This window comes from Mesoplodon bidens (assembly GCF_964165515.1).
Source record: "Mesoplodon bidens genome assembly, chromosome: X".
In the NCBI taxonomy this organism is placed as follows: domain Eukaryota; kingdom Metazoa; phylum Chordata; class Mammalia; order Artiodactyla; family Ziphiidae; genus Mesoplodon; species Mesoplodon bidens.
Window position 1 is genome coordinate 81,145,012 of NC_138163.1, and position 17,049 is coordinate 81,162,060.

The 17,049-nt window shown below is 46.6% G+C and overlaps 1 protein-coding gene across 1 annotated transcript; it reads left to right on the forward strand.

Annotated features, from left to right (window-relative positions):
* Positions 1–222: 222 nt before the first annotated feature.
* Positions 223–16,614, forward strand: LOC308609375 (uncharacterized protein CXorf49 homolog; the record flags this gene model as incomplete). Its single annotated transcript, XM_081223056.1, has 4 exons — positions 223–343; positions 455–506; positions 15,142–16,468; positions 16,567–16,614. 4 exons carry the CDS (start codon positions 223–225, stop codon positions 16,612–16,614), a joined length of 1,548 nt encoding a protein of 515 aa, XP_081079182.1.
* Positions 16,615–17,049: the final 435 nt, after the last annotated feature.

Genomic DNA, 17,049 nt, shown 5'->3' on the forward strand with positions numbered 1-17,049 from the left:
GAGATCAGCCTTTCAATTCCCTTCCCAATTCCCTGCCTCACCCCGGCCCAAATCACACAACACTCTCTCTCTCTCTCTCTCTCTCTCTCTCTCTCTCTCTCTCTCACACACACACACACACACACACACAAACACACACACAGACAGACTTCCTTAGTCCAAATCGGTGAAAAATTTTTGTTTCAGCTGCCAGCTCACAGGCCAGGGACATCTTATCCGCGCATGCATCGTGGAAAAGCCAGCAGTGGCGAGGTCGACACCAGAGGCCCCCAAGATCCAAGAAACTCAGAGCCCTTGGCCCTGAACCAGGGAGAAGTCATGCCCGGGGGGCCTGCCCCCTCAGGTGAGTGTCGTGGGTTTGATAGGAGGGGAGGGGAGAGGGGTGGAGGGCAGAAACCTCTGGCTCTGTCTCTGTTGGGGGCACAGCCATTCTCTCAGGCAGCTTCTCCCACAGGAGACGGGGTGCTGGCAGGGCTGGCCTTGAGCCACATCATCCTGTGGGGGGGGTTTGTGCGGCAGGGCTGATCGGTGGCAGTGCCACACACAGCTCCTCCGGGTGTAGATTTACAGGGGAACAGCCTTTTCTGTTAAGTCCTTTTCGCCCACATTGCTCTCCCACGTGCTGGCTGTGGCTGCAGCTCTGGGAGGGGCGAATCCAGAGGCACATAGCTTGGGGACCACAATGCAATGGGGAAATGGCTGCCCCCGGGTAACAGCGGAGGCAGCCCCAGAGAGAAGGTTCGGGCTTCTGGGCAGAGCAGGGGCGGCTGGTCGCCAGCAGAGGGTGGTGCCGCCTCACCTCACCGTAGACCCCACTTGGCCCTTTCCACCTCACTGGGAGCCTGCGAAGCTGGATTGTGTGTCCTTTCCCTCTCAGGTGACTGGGAGCCACTGGACCATCCCCCAAGACCGGAAATGCCGCAGCAGCCACTGGGAATGCCGGGCTGTCTTTGGGTAATGCTTCCTCTGGCTCCTGGAAATGCAGGCCCAAACTCGAGGCTGGGATCTGGGTCCAAGTTCAGCTGACATGTGTGGGGCCACCCCTCCCCTGCCCCCATCACGTACCCCATGGAGGGAGCCCACCTGCTTTCCACTGAGGAGCGCTTGCCATTCTAGCCACCCGGCTTTGGGGTGCAGGGCCCAGTGGAGAGGAGAAGGTGGAGGAGAGAGGAGGCCAGATTATACTAATCATTTCTCTTCCTCCTGTGTCTGCTGGCCTAGTGTCTCGTGCTACAGAGAGAAGTAGACAACCTTAAGAAGAAACTTGGTATGAGGAACCAGGGACGGAGAGCGGTGTCTTAGTTCAGAACCCGGGTGGGCACCTGGGGTGGGGGTGGGCTGCAGGTGCAGTCGGCCTCGCAGGGACCAACATCCCTGTGGCGAGGAGAACCTAGCAGGCCTGGCCCTGGAGCCAGCTGTGCATGTACAACTGGGCGTGTGTACAAGTAGCAAAGTACTGTCTGGACTGCATGCACACTTTGCCAACCAGACCAGTCCTAGGGAATCTCCTTCTGATAGGACTTTGAGAGATGCCTCGTTGATTTTCCCTTGAACTGCTGCTTGGTGTGGCTTCTAAGGTTCTTGTTGGATTGTTTGTTTGTGTGTGTGACGGGATCTGACTGGTTGTGGCACGGCCCACAGCATCAGAGCTGCTGGCACACTTTGTTTCCCTTGAGGAACCAGTTCCACATTCAATTCCGGTGGTGGGGAGTGATCTGGTCCAGAGCTCTTTGCATCGGGTCTGGAGAGGGTTTCAGCTTTCAGGGCTACGCGGTTCCTCACGGGGATAGGGGACGGGCTTCCATATCCCTCTCTCTGGAGTGCCTACTAATGCCTGTCCCTGTTGCAGACACCATGAAGGACATGGCTCTCACGATCCTGAAACTTTGAAGTGAGTGTTACACACACCGTACCCCTTCCCACAGTCCTGGCTGTTGAGCAGGGCTGGGGGCCGGCCCTGGCTTGAGGCTCTTCCCTGACTCTGCTGTTTTACAGGTTGAGCCCATCGTCTTCCTGCAGGAGGGGCAGCTGGTACCTTTGGAGCCCGGGAGCTGTGGCCAAGCTCGTTCCCTCCTGTTCTGCCTCAGCTAGGGCTTCCTCTACCCTTGTTTTGCCCCCTCCCCAGTTTCACAGCAGTTTCCAAAAAAAGTACCTCTCATATTATGTGTTCTGCCTTCTCTCTGGAGGGGTAGGGGTAGGGTTAGGGGGCCGGGGCACGGCACTGCTCCACGTCAGAGCCTTTTCCAGAACAGTATCTTTCGCATCCTGTGGTGGGGACTCTGGACCAGCCTCTGCTACCATCCCTGCAGTCAAGCCAGCTGAGTGCCTCAGGTCTGGGTCCTCTGTGTGCTCTCCCTGGCCACATTGACACGTCCTCCCTTGCCCCCGAAGGCCCTCTTCTAATTCTCTCCAAACCACCCTCCTCCTTTGGGGTCTGGTGGTTCCCATTCATCTCTGCCATTCACCCTCCCCATCAGCAGGAACTCATGACCCCCTTCCAGAGCTCCACTCTGGAAGCATTCACATCCTCCCTGCCCTCACCAGCTGACCACCCTCCTCCAGCCTGGTCGTCTCTATACCCTTGAGTGGAAATTGGCCCGTCAGGTTCTATGGCAAGTGTGGTTAGTAGGTCTGTGTTCTTGCATGGTCCCTGTCAAATACTCTTCCACCAGCCCCATGACACATTTTCCTGGAAATTATATTTCTGTGTCCCAGCTCAATCTCCCAGACTGCCTCTTTAGGACACACGAGATTGACTCTGAGCTCCATGTTCAATTTCCCCCTCACTGGAGGTTGGGGAGCACTTCCTTCCCTCAGCCGGGACCCAGGGCTGTACTAGCCTGAGACTCAGAGGGACAGATCTGTGTTTGAGTGAGGCGATTCTGCCTGGCACCCTTCCCAAAAGACCGGTATTTTACTACACAAAAGGGGGTATGATGGTAAATAGGACATTCAAGGTTGGTGACTGTGTGTCCCTGTGTGTGAATAAAAGTAATCAGGGATAATCTCCCTTGAGGGAGAAAGATGTGATTCAGGGAGTAAAGAGAGTAGAGGCTAGTCCAGGTTCTGTAAGTCATTGAATGAGCAAAAGCAAGGGTCGGATCTGTTGTGTTCAAGGGTTGTCGTTAAATTCCCAAAGCATAGGCGGGGGAGGATGCAGAAGTCACCAAACCCCACGACAGGGTGTCGGGATGCTTGAAATGTTGGATTCGCTGGAGGAGGCTCTCGATCCTACTCTGTGATCCTATGATGTCTGACAGCTACTGTGGGTGTGGATGGAATGAGATTGGGAAGAGTGGCTCCTCAGAGTAGCTCATCTTAGAATCAGGGGACCCATATATGTGACCACCCAACATGAGCTACCTGGGACAGGGGCAGGGTGGGCGCAGTGAGGATGGGAAGTAAGGAGTGACTGCGCCTGGACAATGGGGAGCACTTGAGTCCACCCTTCCCCCATATTCTCACAGTGACTCGCTCCCAGAGTCCATGGCATGAGCTCAGGTGGACAGACCACATGTGGGATGGGGCAGTCACAGACCTCAGGGTCAGAAAAGGACATTCGTGGGATTTAATCCACTCAAACCCCTCCCTGGAGATGGTGGGCTTGATTGGTGCCCAGGCTTCTGGCTGGATTCCTAGGATGTACCCAGTGCCCCCCCCCCCAGTCCAGCCTGTACCAGGCTTATGTTCTAGCCCCTCTTGCTTCGGCACTGCTCCCCACTGAGCTGAGGCCATTACCAATGAGTGTGTGTGCACTTTGAGGAAACAGAGCCAGCGTAGACTTTCGACCTGCCTCTAACCTGTAGAGACAGTCATTCCAGGTCTTGTGTCCCTGCAGACACTCTGGAGAGTGTGAAGCTAAGTACAGGCTGGAGACCACCATCACAGGAACTCGCTTCCCTGTGCACACTATGGAGGGTATGGGACCAGCTCAGTGGTATGGCACCATCCCTTCCGGCCTGAAGCCCTCTGGCTCAGAGCCCATTCCCTCTAGCCTCTAACCACAGTGTGCACACTGGGGGAAAAGTGAAACCAGAAGAGAAATACTGCCCCAAGCCCTCAGGACCCGGCTATATCCCAGACCAATGTGGAGACTGCCATCACACCTGGGAGAAACCCAACTTCCTCAGGGCTCTTAACTCTGGCCCCTCAGGTCCCAACCCCACACCTGAAAGGGCAGTGAGGGCCATTGAGCAGAGAAGCAGCCCCAGCTCACACCTTATTCTGGCTCTAGCCCCTTCAACTCCAGACCTGTTTCCCACCCAGGCAGTGACTGCCACCACGCCCTAGGGGAAGATGCAGCCCATGCTCACTTCATATCTAGCTCTCCCTCCAGAGCCACTGGGCACGTGCAGACTGAACAGGGATGGTCCCACACAAGAACACACCCTCAAGACTGGGATAGATAACTGTCTCACCTAATTTCATAGAGACAGAGAAAGTTTTAAAAAGGTGAGTAGACAGGGGAACATGTTTCAAATTAAAGACAAGAAAAGATGCTGAAAAAAACCCTAAGGAAACTGATAAATAATTTAACTGATGAAGAGTTCATAGCAGTAGTAATATGAATGCTAACTGAACTGGGGCAAAGAATAGATGAACAGTGAGAATTTTTAACAAAGAACTAGAAAATATAAAAAGGACAAGTCAGAGCCGAATATAATAACTGAAATTACAAATACACTAGAGGGAATTAACAGCAGATTAGGTGACAGAGAAGAACACATAAGCAGTCTGGAAAGTAGAATAATGGAAATCACTCAATCATAAGTGCAAAAAACAATTTTTTTAATGAGAATAATTTAAGGGAGCTGTGGGACAACATCAAGCATACTCACATTTGCATTATAGGGGTCCCAGAGGAGAAGAGAGAGAGAAAGGGGTTGAAAATGTATTTGATGAAATTATGGCTGAAAACTTCCCTAATCTGAAGAAAGAAACACAGAGGAAGCACAGAGAGTCCCAAACAAAATGAACCCATACACATCCACATCAAGACATATAATTAAAAGGGCAAAAGTTAAAGAGAGAATTCTAAAGGTAGCAAGAGCAAAACAAGAGTCACATACAAGGGAAGTCCCATAAGCCTATCAGCTAATTTTTCTGCATAAACTTTGCATGTCAGAAGGGAGTGGCATGATAAGATTTAAAGTGCTGAGAGGGAAAACCCTACAACCTAGGATACTTTACCCAACAAGGTTATCATTCAGAATTGAAGGAGAGATAAAGGCTTCTCAGACAAGCAAAAATTAAAAGAGTTCATCAATACTAAACCAACCTTACCAGAAGGGTTAAAAGGTCTTCTTGAAGTAAAAAAAAAAAAAAAACACTGGCTACAACAGGAAATAAGAAATTAAAGGACGGGGAAAATATACTGGTGAAGCAATTATATCATAAAGGCTGGGTATTTACCAGTTAAATAAGCTAGTACAAAGGTTAAAAGACAAAAATTGTAAAATCAACTGTAACTACAATAAACAGTTAAATGATAGACATGGAGATGTGAAATATGACATCAAAAACACAAAATGCTGGGAGGTGAGTAAAAAATGTAGAGCTTTCAGAATGTGTTTGAACATATATGACTATCGGTTGCAATCAAATAGTTATAGGTCAACATAAATGAACTCCATGGTAACCATAAATCAAAGACCTACTATAGATCTACCAAAACTAGAGAGAAAGGAACACAAACATAACACTGAGGAAAATCATCAAACCACAAGAGAGACACTAAAAGAAGAAAGCATCCTCCTGACTTCAAACTGCAAGTTGCAGAACGATGGCCTCAGATACACATTAGTAAATGTTTTTAAATCCCAAATGAATCCCACCTAATATTTGATAACCTTTGGGTGTATGTTTCAATGTCTGAAAGACAGTTTTCACTAGAGGTTAAAGTTGTGGGATAGCTTCTAACAGGACCCAATAGGTTTATACAACAAATTTATGACCTTGGATCTCCCCAGATTGGTTAGGAAGGTGTACAATTGGTTTCCTTTAGGCTCAATGTCACCTACAGGTAGCCTTGAAAACAGCCGCTGTCATCCTGCTTTCAATGTGGGCATGTTGGGTTCAATCAGTTTTCCAATGGTATGATTATTTGGCTGCAATATTTATTCCCACACTTGGAATAGAAGATATCATTACTCATATAGAGGCTTTAACAAAATTCACCCAGCAAGCCTTAAATGATAGTAACCAAGCCGTGTGTTTGCTCAGTTCAGAAATTTCCATGATGAGAAAAGCAGTCCTACAGAATTGCATGGCCCTCAATATTCTAACAGCTTCCCAAGGGGGAGCTTATGCTGTAATACATAGTGAACGTTTTGTTTTTATACCTGATGAGTCTTCTAATGCAACCCCCGCTTATGATGCGTATGAAAAATTGGATTTCCACTCTGAATGATCATCTTCCCAGTTTAAGGGAAATGCTAGGAAAATGGTATGGTTCAAGAGGATATTGGCTTAAATCTTTACTAATGATATTGTTGCTCCTATTTCCAACTTTGATTACAGTTTGTGTAACTTATAAAGTTTTAGTTTCTTGTTTTTTGCACTGTGTATCACCTGCTCCTACTAAGATAATGATATCTAAACAACTGGAAACTATTGATCACATCTATAGTTCTCTATAAAATAATGGACATGCACAATGCACATGCAAGGTAAAATTGGTGCAAGTCCTATTGGACAACTTGGAATTGGCCGTTAGTCCTTGCCAGACATCTTACTAGTACCACCCCCTAAAAGGAAAGAAAGAACCGGGCTATTAGGACCCAGCATCGAGGGACATGATGGACCCAAGGCACGTAAAGAACCACCCTAGCATTTAGGGACCAAATACTTGATCACCTAATGCTTTCTATTGAAAGATTAATGATCAAAAGTGGAATTACTGAAATAAAATTATTTTCAGGCAGGACAAGAAACATTTTAAACATAAAATTCTCTCTCTGCCCATTTGAGCCACTACACCCTCCCCTTTAGTGTGATTTGTGCATCACATTATACATTAACTAGATCCCCTTAAAAGATACAGGAATGCCCACACACCAAAAAAAAGAAAAAAAAGAAAGAAAGAAAGAAAGAAAGAAAGAAAGAAAGAAAGAAAGAAAGAAAGAAAGAAAGAAAGAAAATAAAGAAAAAGAGAAGAAAAAGAAATTTCCTCCTGGAATCAGCGAGGTAACTCCTTAAGAGGTAACTTTCCTTTCTCAATCCTGTAATGCCTCATTAATACCCACTACTCGCCTTGTTGGACTATGTAAACTATTAATATGCTACTTTGTCTCAAAAACTTATATCACGGTTTTACCTCCAATGGGTGGAACAGTCCTCAGAGTTTTCTGAAGATTGTCTCCCAGGTTATAGTCCTCAGGTTGGCTCAAATAAAAATTTCCATTTTTCTTCGATTGACTCTTGATTAATTTTTTTGGACAACACAATGAAACCAAAAGATGGTTTTTTAAAAAGATAACAAATCACAAACCTTAGGCAGACAGACCAAGAAAAAAAAAAAGATTCCTAAGGAATCACTAAAATCAGGGCTGAAAAGGGAGACATCACCATTGAGCCTATTGAATTTAAAAAAACATAAGAAAATAGTATGAAAAATTTTATACCAACAAATTAGACACATATATGCAATGAAAACATTTGTAGAGAGACACAAACTTCAAAACAGACTCAATAATAGACAATCAATTAAATTAATAATTAAAAATATTCCCACAATGATGCTCCTGTCCAGATGGCATCACTGCTGAATGCTATCAAACATTTCAGATGGAAATAATAGCAACACTCCAGAAATTCTTCCAGAAAATAGAAGAGGAATGAATACTTTCAAAATAGCTCTAGTAGGCCAATATTACTGTAGTGTGAGCCTCTGACAGTTTTTTTTTTCTTAATTGTAATGCAAGTGCCTGACATTAAGCTTTTGATTGCTGAGGCACCACTTCAAAGACAGCTATATCAAAAAGAACAAATTGCCAGCTACACGACTAGGTAAAGAGCCAGGCCACCACACCCCTGAAGTTTCCTTTGTTTTAGAGATCTCTGATTGACTTAGATAACTGACCCTTTGGCTGCTTGTTTTTCCCTTCTTGTGCTTTAATTCCCATTCTGTGTTAAGTTCATCGATAAAGAGTGAATCTGAGAAACCCTAGGCCCCTCACTCTTGACCCCGATACATACATAACCCCAGGTCCCAGCTCTCTTTCTCCACCCACAACCTTTCTGTGTGGTCCAAGGCATGCCATGTACCCTCCATGACTTATGAGTAATAAACTTCGTCCTTACAAAGTCTCCTAAAGGTTATTGCTGAGGTGCCTCTTGCAATTATAATAAGAACCACAAGGGCTAGTTCAACCACAACATTGGTTCTGAAAGGGGAAATATCTGTGGGGGCTCGCCTTGGAGTACAGGTAAGTGCCTCCAGGTATTTCTAGCTGACAGTATCACTGTCGATTGGCTGAGACCAGCACAATTACCCTGATGCCCAAAACACACAAAGACATCCAAAATAAAGAAAATTGCATACCAATCTTTCTCATGAATATAGATGAAATAACCCTCAAGAAAATATTAACAAACGGAATTCAGAAACATATAAAAAGGATTATATACCATAACCAAGTGGGATTTATTCTAGAAATACAAGGTTGGTTTAACATCTAAAAATCAATTTATGTAACACACTATTTTAAAAGAAGAAAGCACTGAAACATTATCATATTAACTGACACAGAAAGAGCATGTGACAAAATTCCACCACCTTTCATGATAAAAACAATTTAAAAAAACTAGGAATAGAAAGAAATTTCTTCAGCATCATAAAGGATATCTATGAAAAACCTACAGCTAACATCATATTCAGTAGTGAAAGACTGCATACCTTTTCCCTAAAGTCAGCAACAAAGACATGCTCACTACTTTTATTCATTATTGCACTGGAAGTTTGAGCCAGTTCAAACAGGGAAGAAGAAGAACTAAAAGTCATCCAGATAGGAAATAAAAAGGGAGTCTTTTTTTATTCTCAGATGACATGATTTCATATGCAGACAATCCTAAGGAATCCACAAAAACGGATCTAACGGTAGAACTAATAAAGAAGTTCAACAGATCACAGAATACAAGAGTAATACATAAAACAAATTTTATTGCTATATACATGTAGCAAATAATCCAAAAATGAAATCAAGGAACACTTAATTCTAGCTACAATAGCATCAAAAAGAATTAAATGCTTAGGCATATATTTAACAAACCAAATGTAATACTTATGCACTGAGAAACACAAATTGATGTTTGTTGAGAGAAATTAAAGATGATCTAAATAAATGGAAAGGCATTGCATGTTCATGGTTGTAAGACTCAATATTTATATGGTAATTCTCCCCAAACTGACATATAGATTCAATTCAATCTCTATCGAAATTTCAGCAGGCTTTCTTTGTAGAAACTCACAGGCTGATCCAGAAAATTCATATGGAAATGAAAAACAAAACAAAACAGAATATCCAAAACTACTTCAAAAAAGAACAAACTTGGAAGATTCCACCTTCTGATTTCAAAACTTACGATAAAAATAAAGGTAATCAAGTTAGTGTGATACCGACATAGAGATAGATCACTGGAACAGAATCGAGAGGTTAGAAATAACGAACTCTCCTTATATTTATGGTCAATGATTTTCAATTCAATGGGGAAAGGATAGTCTTTTCAACATATGGTGCTGGCACAACTGGATATCATGCAAAACTACAAACTTCGAGCCTTACTTCACAGCACACACAAAACTTAATGCAAAATGGACCAGAGACTTAAAAGTAAAACCTACAACTATAAATCTGTTAAAAGAAACCCTAGGAGAAAAATATTTGTACGCATGAGCTAGGCGATGATTTCTTAGATACAACACCAAAAGCATGATCCACAAAAGAAAAACTTGATAAATTGGACTTCGTCAAAATTTAAAACATTTATGCTTCAGAAGGCACTATTCAGAAAATGAAAAGACAAGGTACAGACTGGGAGAAAATATTTGAAAGTCACAGATCTAACAAAGAACTTGTATGCAGAATAAAGAATAAGAATAATAAATAAATAAGAAAATGACCCCATTAAAAAATTGGGTAAAAGATTTGTATAGACATTTAACCAAAGAAGGTATAGAAATGGTTAATAAGCATATGAAAGGATGTTCACAGCCACTAGTCAGTAGGGAAATATAAATCAAAACCATAATGAGATACCATGTTGCCAAAACAATAGGATGGCTATAATCCAAAATACAGATAATAACAAATATTTGGATTTGGAGAAATTTGAATCCTCATACACTTCTGGTGATAATGTAAAATAGTTGAATCTTTTTGGAAAATATTCTGGTGTTTTCTTAAAAAGTTAAACATAGAGTTACCATATGATCCAGAATGTCCATTCCTAGGGATCTACCGAAGAGAACTGAAAACATATGTTCACACAAAAACTCATGAACTCAAAATGTATATGAATATGCTTAACAGCATTGAGTTTGGGAATATTATCCATAACATTCCCAAACTAAACACAACCCAAATGCCCATAAACTGATGAATGTATAAATAGAATGTGGTATACCCATACCATGGAATATTATTTGGCAATACAAATAACTGAAGTACTGATGCATGCTACAACATGGGTGAACCTCGAAAACATTACATTAAGTGAAAGAAGCCAGACAACATGTACTATATATTGTGTGATTCCATTTATACAAAATTTCCTAAATAGGCAAATCATAGAGACAGAAAGTAGTTTATTACTTGCCTATAGGGCTGGGGGTGGGTTGGGGGGTTCGGGGTGTTGGGTAAGGGATACAAGGCGTCTTCTTGGGCTAACAAAAATATCCTAAAATTGATTGTGATAGATGCACAACTGTGAATATACGAAAAGCCATTGAATAAGGCATTTTATTTCTTAATTCATTTTTATTGCAAAAACACAGACTAGGAAACCTACCTTATTAACAATTTTTTAGTGTACAGTGTGGTTAACTATATGAACATTGTTGCAATCAGATCTCCGGAATTCTTCATCTTGCATGACTGCAAATCTATACTCATGGAACAACAACTCCCCGTTTCCCCCTCACCCAAACCTTTGGCAACCAGGATTCTACTTTCTGCTTCTAAGAGTTTGACTACTTTAGGTACCCCATATAAGTGGAAACATGCTGTATTTGTCCTTTGTGAGTGGCTTGCTTCACTTAGTATAATATCCTCAAAGTTCATCCATACTACAGCATATAGCAAGATTTCCTTCTTTTTAAAGGCTGAATAATATTCGGTTATATGTATACATTATATATACCACCTTTTATCTATTCACCTGTTGATAGATATTTAGGTTGTCCTCACCCCTTGGCTATTGTGAATAGTGGTACAGTGAACATGGGAGTGCAATAATCTATGCAAGATCCTGATTTCAATTATTTTGTAATGTAAATGTAAATATACGGAAGTGAGAATGCTGGATCATATGGGAGTTCTATTTTTATTTTTTTAGGAACTTCCATACTGTTTTCCATGGCGGGTGCACAATTTTACACTCCCACCAGCAATGCACAAGGAATTCATTTTCTTCACTACCTTGCCAACACTTGCTATTTTGAGTTGTTTTTTTTTTAATACTGGCCATGTTAGCAGTTGTGAGGTGATAACTCATTGTGCTTTTGAATTGCATTTCCCTGTTGACTAGTGATGTTGAGCATTTTTCATATACCTGTAGGCCATTTATGTGTCTTCTTTGGAGAAATATCTAATCAATTCCTTTGTCCATTTTTAAATTGTGTTATTTGGGTTTTCTCTGTTTCTTTGTTTTTGAAAGCATAAGCCACAGACTGGGAAACAATATTTGCAAAGCACACATGATAAAAAACTTGTATCCGAAAGAGATAAAGAACATTCGATATTCAGTAATGAGAAATCAAACAACACAATAAACAATGAGCAAAAAAAAAAAATCGAACTGACATCGTGCTTACTGGATGGTCAGTAAGCTACTGAGAAGATGTTTCACCTCATTAGTCATTAGGGACATAACTAAAGCCAGAATGAAATACGACAACATAGCTATAAACATGGCTGAAATAAAAACAAAATACAGACAATACCAAGTGCTAGACAGACTGAGGAACAGCTAGAACTCTCCTGCATTGCTGGTGAGAATGCAAAAAATGGTATAGACTCTCTGGAAACAGTTAAAAATACACTAACGATTCAATCCAGCAAGTTAACTCCTAGATATTTACCCAAGAGAAATGAAAACTTATATTCACAAAAAATCTGTATGCAAATGTTCACAGCACTTTTCTTAGATGCTTGGGCGACTGCACACTGGCACCGGACACAGACATATCTAGGACTACTGGACACAGTTTCTGAGCTGACACTGATCCCGGAAGCCCAAAGTGTCATGATGGGGCCCCATTAGAGTGGGGCTTATGAGGTTCTGGCAGTAAAAGGAGTTGGGGATAGAGATCAGTTCACGGTGAGCTGACTGGGTCCCTGGACAAACATAGTGGTCATTTCTCCAGTCCCCAAGCTGATAATTCTAAGTGATACACTTGGCAGTTGGAGCAATGACCTACACGTTGGGTCATTGGTCTGTGGAGTAAGAGCTATCATGGTGGGGAAGGCCAAAAGGAACCTCTGCCACTGGCTCCCACCCTGGGCCAAGAGAGTACATCAAAGCCAGTATTGGATCCTGGTGAGCATAACGGGGTAAAGCAGAGATTAGTGACATCATTGGAGACGTATGGGATGTATGGGAAGAGGAGGTAGGAGAGCCACAGGGACGAAGAGAGTGGAGAAGGTGAGAAGTTCCGGGAGTCCCTCTATGGGGGAGGGAGGAAGGGAATGGAAATGGTGAGAGGGAAGATGGAGGCTTCCACTGGATCCACTGGTAATGTTTCATAGGATGCTGGTGGATGCAGGAGATTTTGCTATATCCTTCCTTATCCATTTTAACATATTTGAAATAGCACACCATGCCTTAAAAAGTCACTGGGAGAAGTGGAAGAGGGCGGTATCCACAAACAGGCAGGCACCATCGGGGGCAGGCTCGAGGAGGAGGATTGCAGATTTACAGTGCACCCAGTCTCCCCTGCTCTGTAACTTCTCCAGCATGGCCAGCTTCTCAGGTGCAGAAACTCAGGCCCAGAAAACTGGGCCTTTGAGTTCCACAGGCAAGAGGGGTTCAGACACGCCAGGACTCTCCAGGAGGTCAGCCAGAGCAGGATGCAGGAGAGAGAGGTGACTGAAGACAGAGGAGTATGAACGGGAAGGAGCAGAAGGAAGGTATGGGAGGAATGGAGGGGTGTCAGAGCAGGAGTTGGGTGGCAGACAAGGGAAATTCTAACACCCATGGGCCATAGAGAAACCAAGGGAGGCACCACTCCCCAGACATCAGTACTGCTCAGCTCAGGGAAGCTGAGAACTGACAGTTCCAAGAAAAATTGAGAGACACCTGGCTATCCACACCGACCGCCATCACAACTGGTAGGCCTTGGTTGTGCGTCCTTCAAAACTTTAAAACATACTTGTACATATACTTAAATGAATTCTCATATATTACGTAGGATTGACTGGTGTGTGTGTGTGCCCACGCACGCAAGTGATTTAACTTACAAATGTGAATCCAAAGCCATCGTTCTGCAACTTGCAGTTTGAAGTCAGGCAGGTGCTTTCGAAAGCTGTGAGAATGGCCTGATGCATTCCGTTGGACTGCCACGCTTTATGCTACTGGATGCTAAGCCACGTTGCATTCATCCATTTCCTTACTGATGGGAATTTGGAGTGCTCCCAGTTTTTCCCATCACCAACACCCTTGTGCATGGGCTCCTGTACACTACAGGTACCAGCGTGTCTCCGGAAGAAGTACCAGGCAGCGGACTTGCCGGAACATAGAGGAAATACCTATTTTTTTTTCTTCCTTTTTAAGGTCTTCGGCTCAAAGCAAGGACTCTGGAGTCAGATTGATTGGTTTCAATCCTGCCGCTGATCCCCACGAGCCGAATGACCTTGGGCCAGTGGCTGAACCTCTCAGTGCCTGTTTGCTCACCGGTAAGAGGCCAGTAATAGTTGGTACTATAGTTCTAGGAGTGTCACGCTGATGCATTACTATTTATGCCCAGCGCTTAGAAGAGTGCCAGGCACAGAGTCCGTGCTGGCACTAAGTTGCTTTCAATGGATTCTGCCAAATTACCTCCCAAATGGGTCTCTTGCACCACCGCCACAGGGGTTTGCTCCTCACCTCTCCCACCCTCGGAATGGTTAAGCTCTTTGAAGGTTGTCAACCTAGTGTGTGAAACCCGATTCGTGGTTTTAGTTCACATCTCCAGGATCAGCGGTGGCGAGCATCTTTTGGGGTGTAACTGGCCACTGCGATTTCTTCTTCTTTGAATTTGCCTCAGAGAGGGGGAAGGGCTGATGGAGCGAGGCCAACCCCAATCTGTCCGCCAACCCCAGTCTGTCCGCCAAACCTGCCTGCCAATGACGTTTGCTGAGCCACATTTGATGGAGCAGTTGAGACAGAGACCTTACAGAACGAAAATACGATCCCTTTGCTCTCTGGCCGACCCCTGATCACTGACTGCGGGACTCCTGTGCCCATTCTCCTGTTGGGTCGTAAGGCTTGCGGTGGAAGGGAGGCTGGCAAATGCTTTTGGCGCGTGCTAGGCATCCAGTGCCTCCATCTTGACATTTCATCCTCACCACCCCTGGAGCCCGGCGCCCTCACTCCCCGACCCCCTGTATAGATGGGAAACGGAGGCTCAGAGCTGTGACTCTAACCGGAAAGGGGAGGCGGGACAGGAGGAGGCGGGCCGAGAGTCTTGACAGAGGGAAGCACTCCCACCATCCCCTTCAGCAGCCAACTGCTCGGACCGCCCACGGGCTTGAGGGCAAAGCAGAGGCCCTCGACCCCATTGGTTAGGCCTCGAGGGGACAGGCGAACAAGGCGCCCGCTGGTTGGCGGGGGCCGGACCAATGAGGAGGCCGCGTCGCAGGCGTGAGAGGCGCGCTGAAAGTGGCGCGTCGTTTCGTTTGAGACGAGCTCGTGCAGCGCCTGAGGTGGTTGACGCTGCCGTCTGAGCGCCGCCCGCCTCGTCCGCCGTGACCGCGACCGCGACTCGGGCCATCAACAGTCGCCCCGGTTCCGCGGCCGCCTGGGTCGCGACATGAGCTCCCCAGATGAGGTGTCTGTGTGGGGAACGGGTTTCGGCCCAGGGGGCGGGGAGCGGGCCGGCGTCCGCCCAGCTGGCCGCGCAGTTCCGCGGGGACCCGACCGCGGCCCCGAGCCCAGGAAGCCGCCGAGCGGCGGGGGCGGGAGCAGCTGCCCGGATCCCAAGAGCTTCCAGTCAGAGTGGGAGATGCTAGAAGCGGGAGGTCCGGTGCTGTGTGGCCGTGAAGGCCGACCTGGCTCCCTGGCTGATGACATGAGGGACCTCCTTTACCTGGCCGAGGAGTCTGCGGCGGGCACCACGCAGCAGCTGTACGACTGGGACACGCTGGGCTTCTGCAGATACCCGTTGGCGGAGCCCTGCGCCTCTTTGGAAGTGTCCGCCGGCCTCGAGGCGGGTCCCGGCGGTCCAGGAGCGACCGCCCAGAGCTGTGGGGAAGCGCCGCCGGCTCTGGCCGACCCTTTCCACCTCGATGGGTCCGAAGCGGGTCGGGCCTGGGGGGAGCCTAAGAGAGCCACTAAGCGTAGGTTGAACGTGGCTGCGGATTGCCAGCGCTTCTCCGCGGAAGCCCTGGGCCTGCTGCTATCCGACTCCGAGTCCTCAGATGAGTTCAGTGACACAGAGCTGATGACGGTGAGTACTTACCCCGGAGGAGGAGGCCAGGCCGAGCCCAGCAGACCCGAGGATCCCGGGGACACTCCCAGTCACTCGAATTTCCAAGTCAGGGAGAATTTCCTTCACGTGACAGGCTCCTCCCTGTCCTCGGCTCTGCGAGGACTCTCTTCGGTTGTGGAAAGGCAGGGCGTGGGAGAGCAGGGCATCTCTTCCCCTAAGAAAATGCAGAGCGTGCTCTGGGGGGACGGGAGCAGCAAGCCCAGCTCCCCGGGAGCTGCTGCTGCTGCTGCTACGGCAGGTGGCCTGCTGCAGGTCACTCCTAGGAAGAAGGGGACCCAGGAGAAGAAATCCCTCGGGGGAGCCTTCACACTTGCCCTGGGGAAAAACTTCCCTTCCTGGGGGCAGCGAATCTGGGCACCTCCGCTGGAACCGGCCACCTTCCCCCCAGTCTCTGGTATTCCGCTGCTTGGGAGATCCAAGAGGTATACCTTGGGCCCTTCCGGAACCAAACAGGCCAAGCACACCAGCGCTGGGAAGAAATCCGTGGTCACGTGGACAAGGGAGTCTGAGGCTGTGGCGGGAGAAGATAAGGACCCAAATAGAGACCCAGCCCCAAAGGGCCAAGTGAGTAGGCCAGGCTCCTCCTCTCTCCCCACTCTTCCCCGCCCCCACCGCACCCAGAGCACACGTCTTCACCCATGCTGCCTCTGTCCACCCCTCAGGGGTCGTCATTGGGTGCCCCTCGGTCACTGGGTCATTATGATGCCTGATCGGGCTCCTTTTACTAGGGACAAACAGTAAGGTAGCACTTCGGGTGTGCTGGGCCTGGTTCTCCACCCTTGGCCTGTTTCCAGCGTCCTCTGAGAGACTGGGGCTGGGATGGAAGGGAGGGTTGGTAGCTGAATTGGGTCGGGGGATCCCTTAAAAGCTTCCCCGAAAAGCCTCAGTATTTAGACTCACCAGCTTCCTGAATCCTATCTCCTAGGTGTTCCCCAGACCTTCCTTGCAGGGGCCCTGGGCTTACTCAGTGCCCCACTGTTGTCCCTAGATCACCTCTGCCTGCTGGCCTGGGGCTGACGGAGGGAGAAAGTGCTAATGAGATCAGCCTTTCAATTCCCTTCCCAATTCCCTGCCTCACCCCGGCCCAAATCACACAACACTCTCTCTCTCTCTCTCTCTCTCTCTCTCTCTCACACACACACACA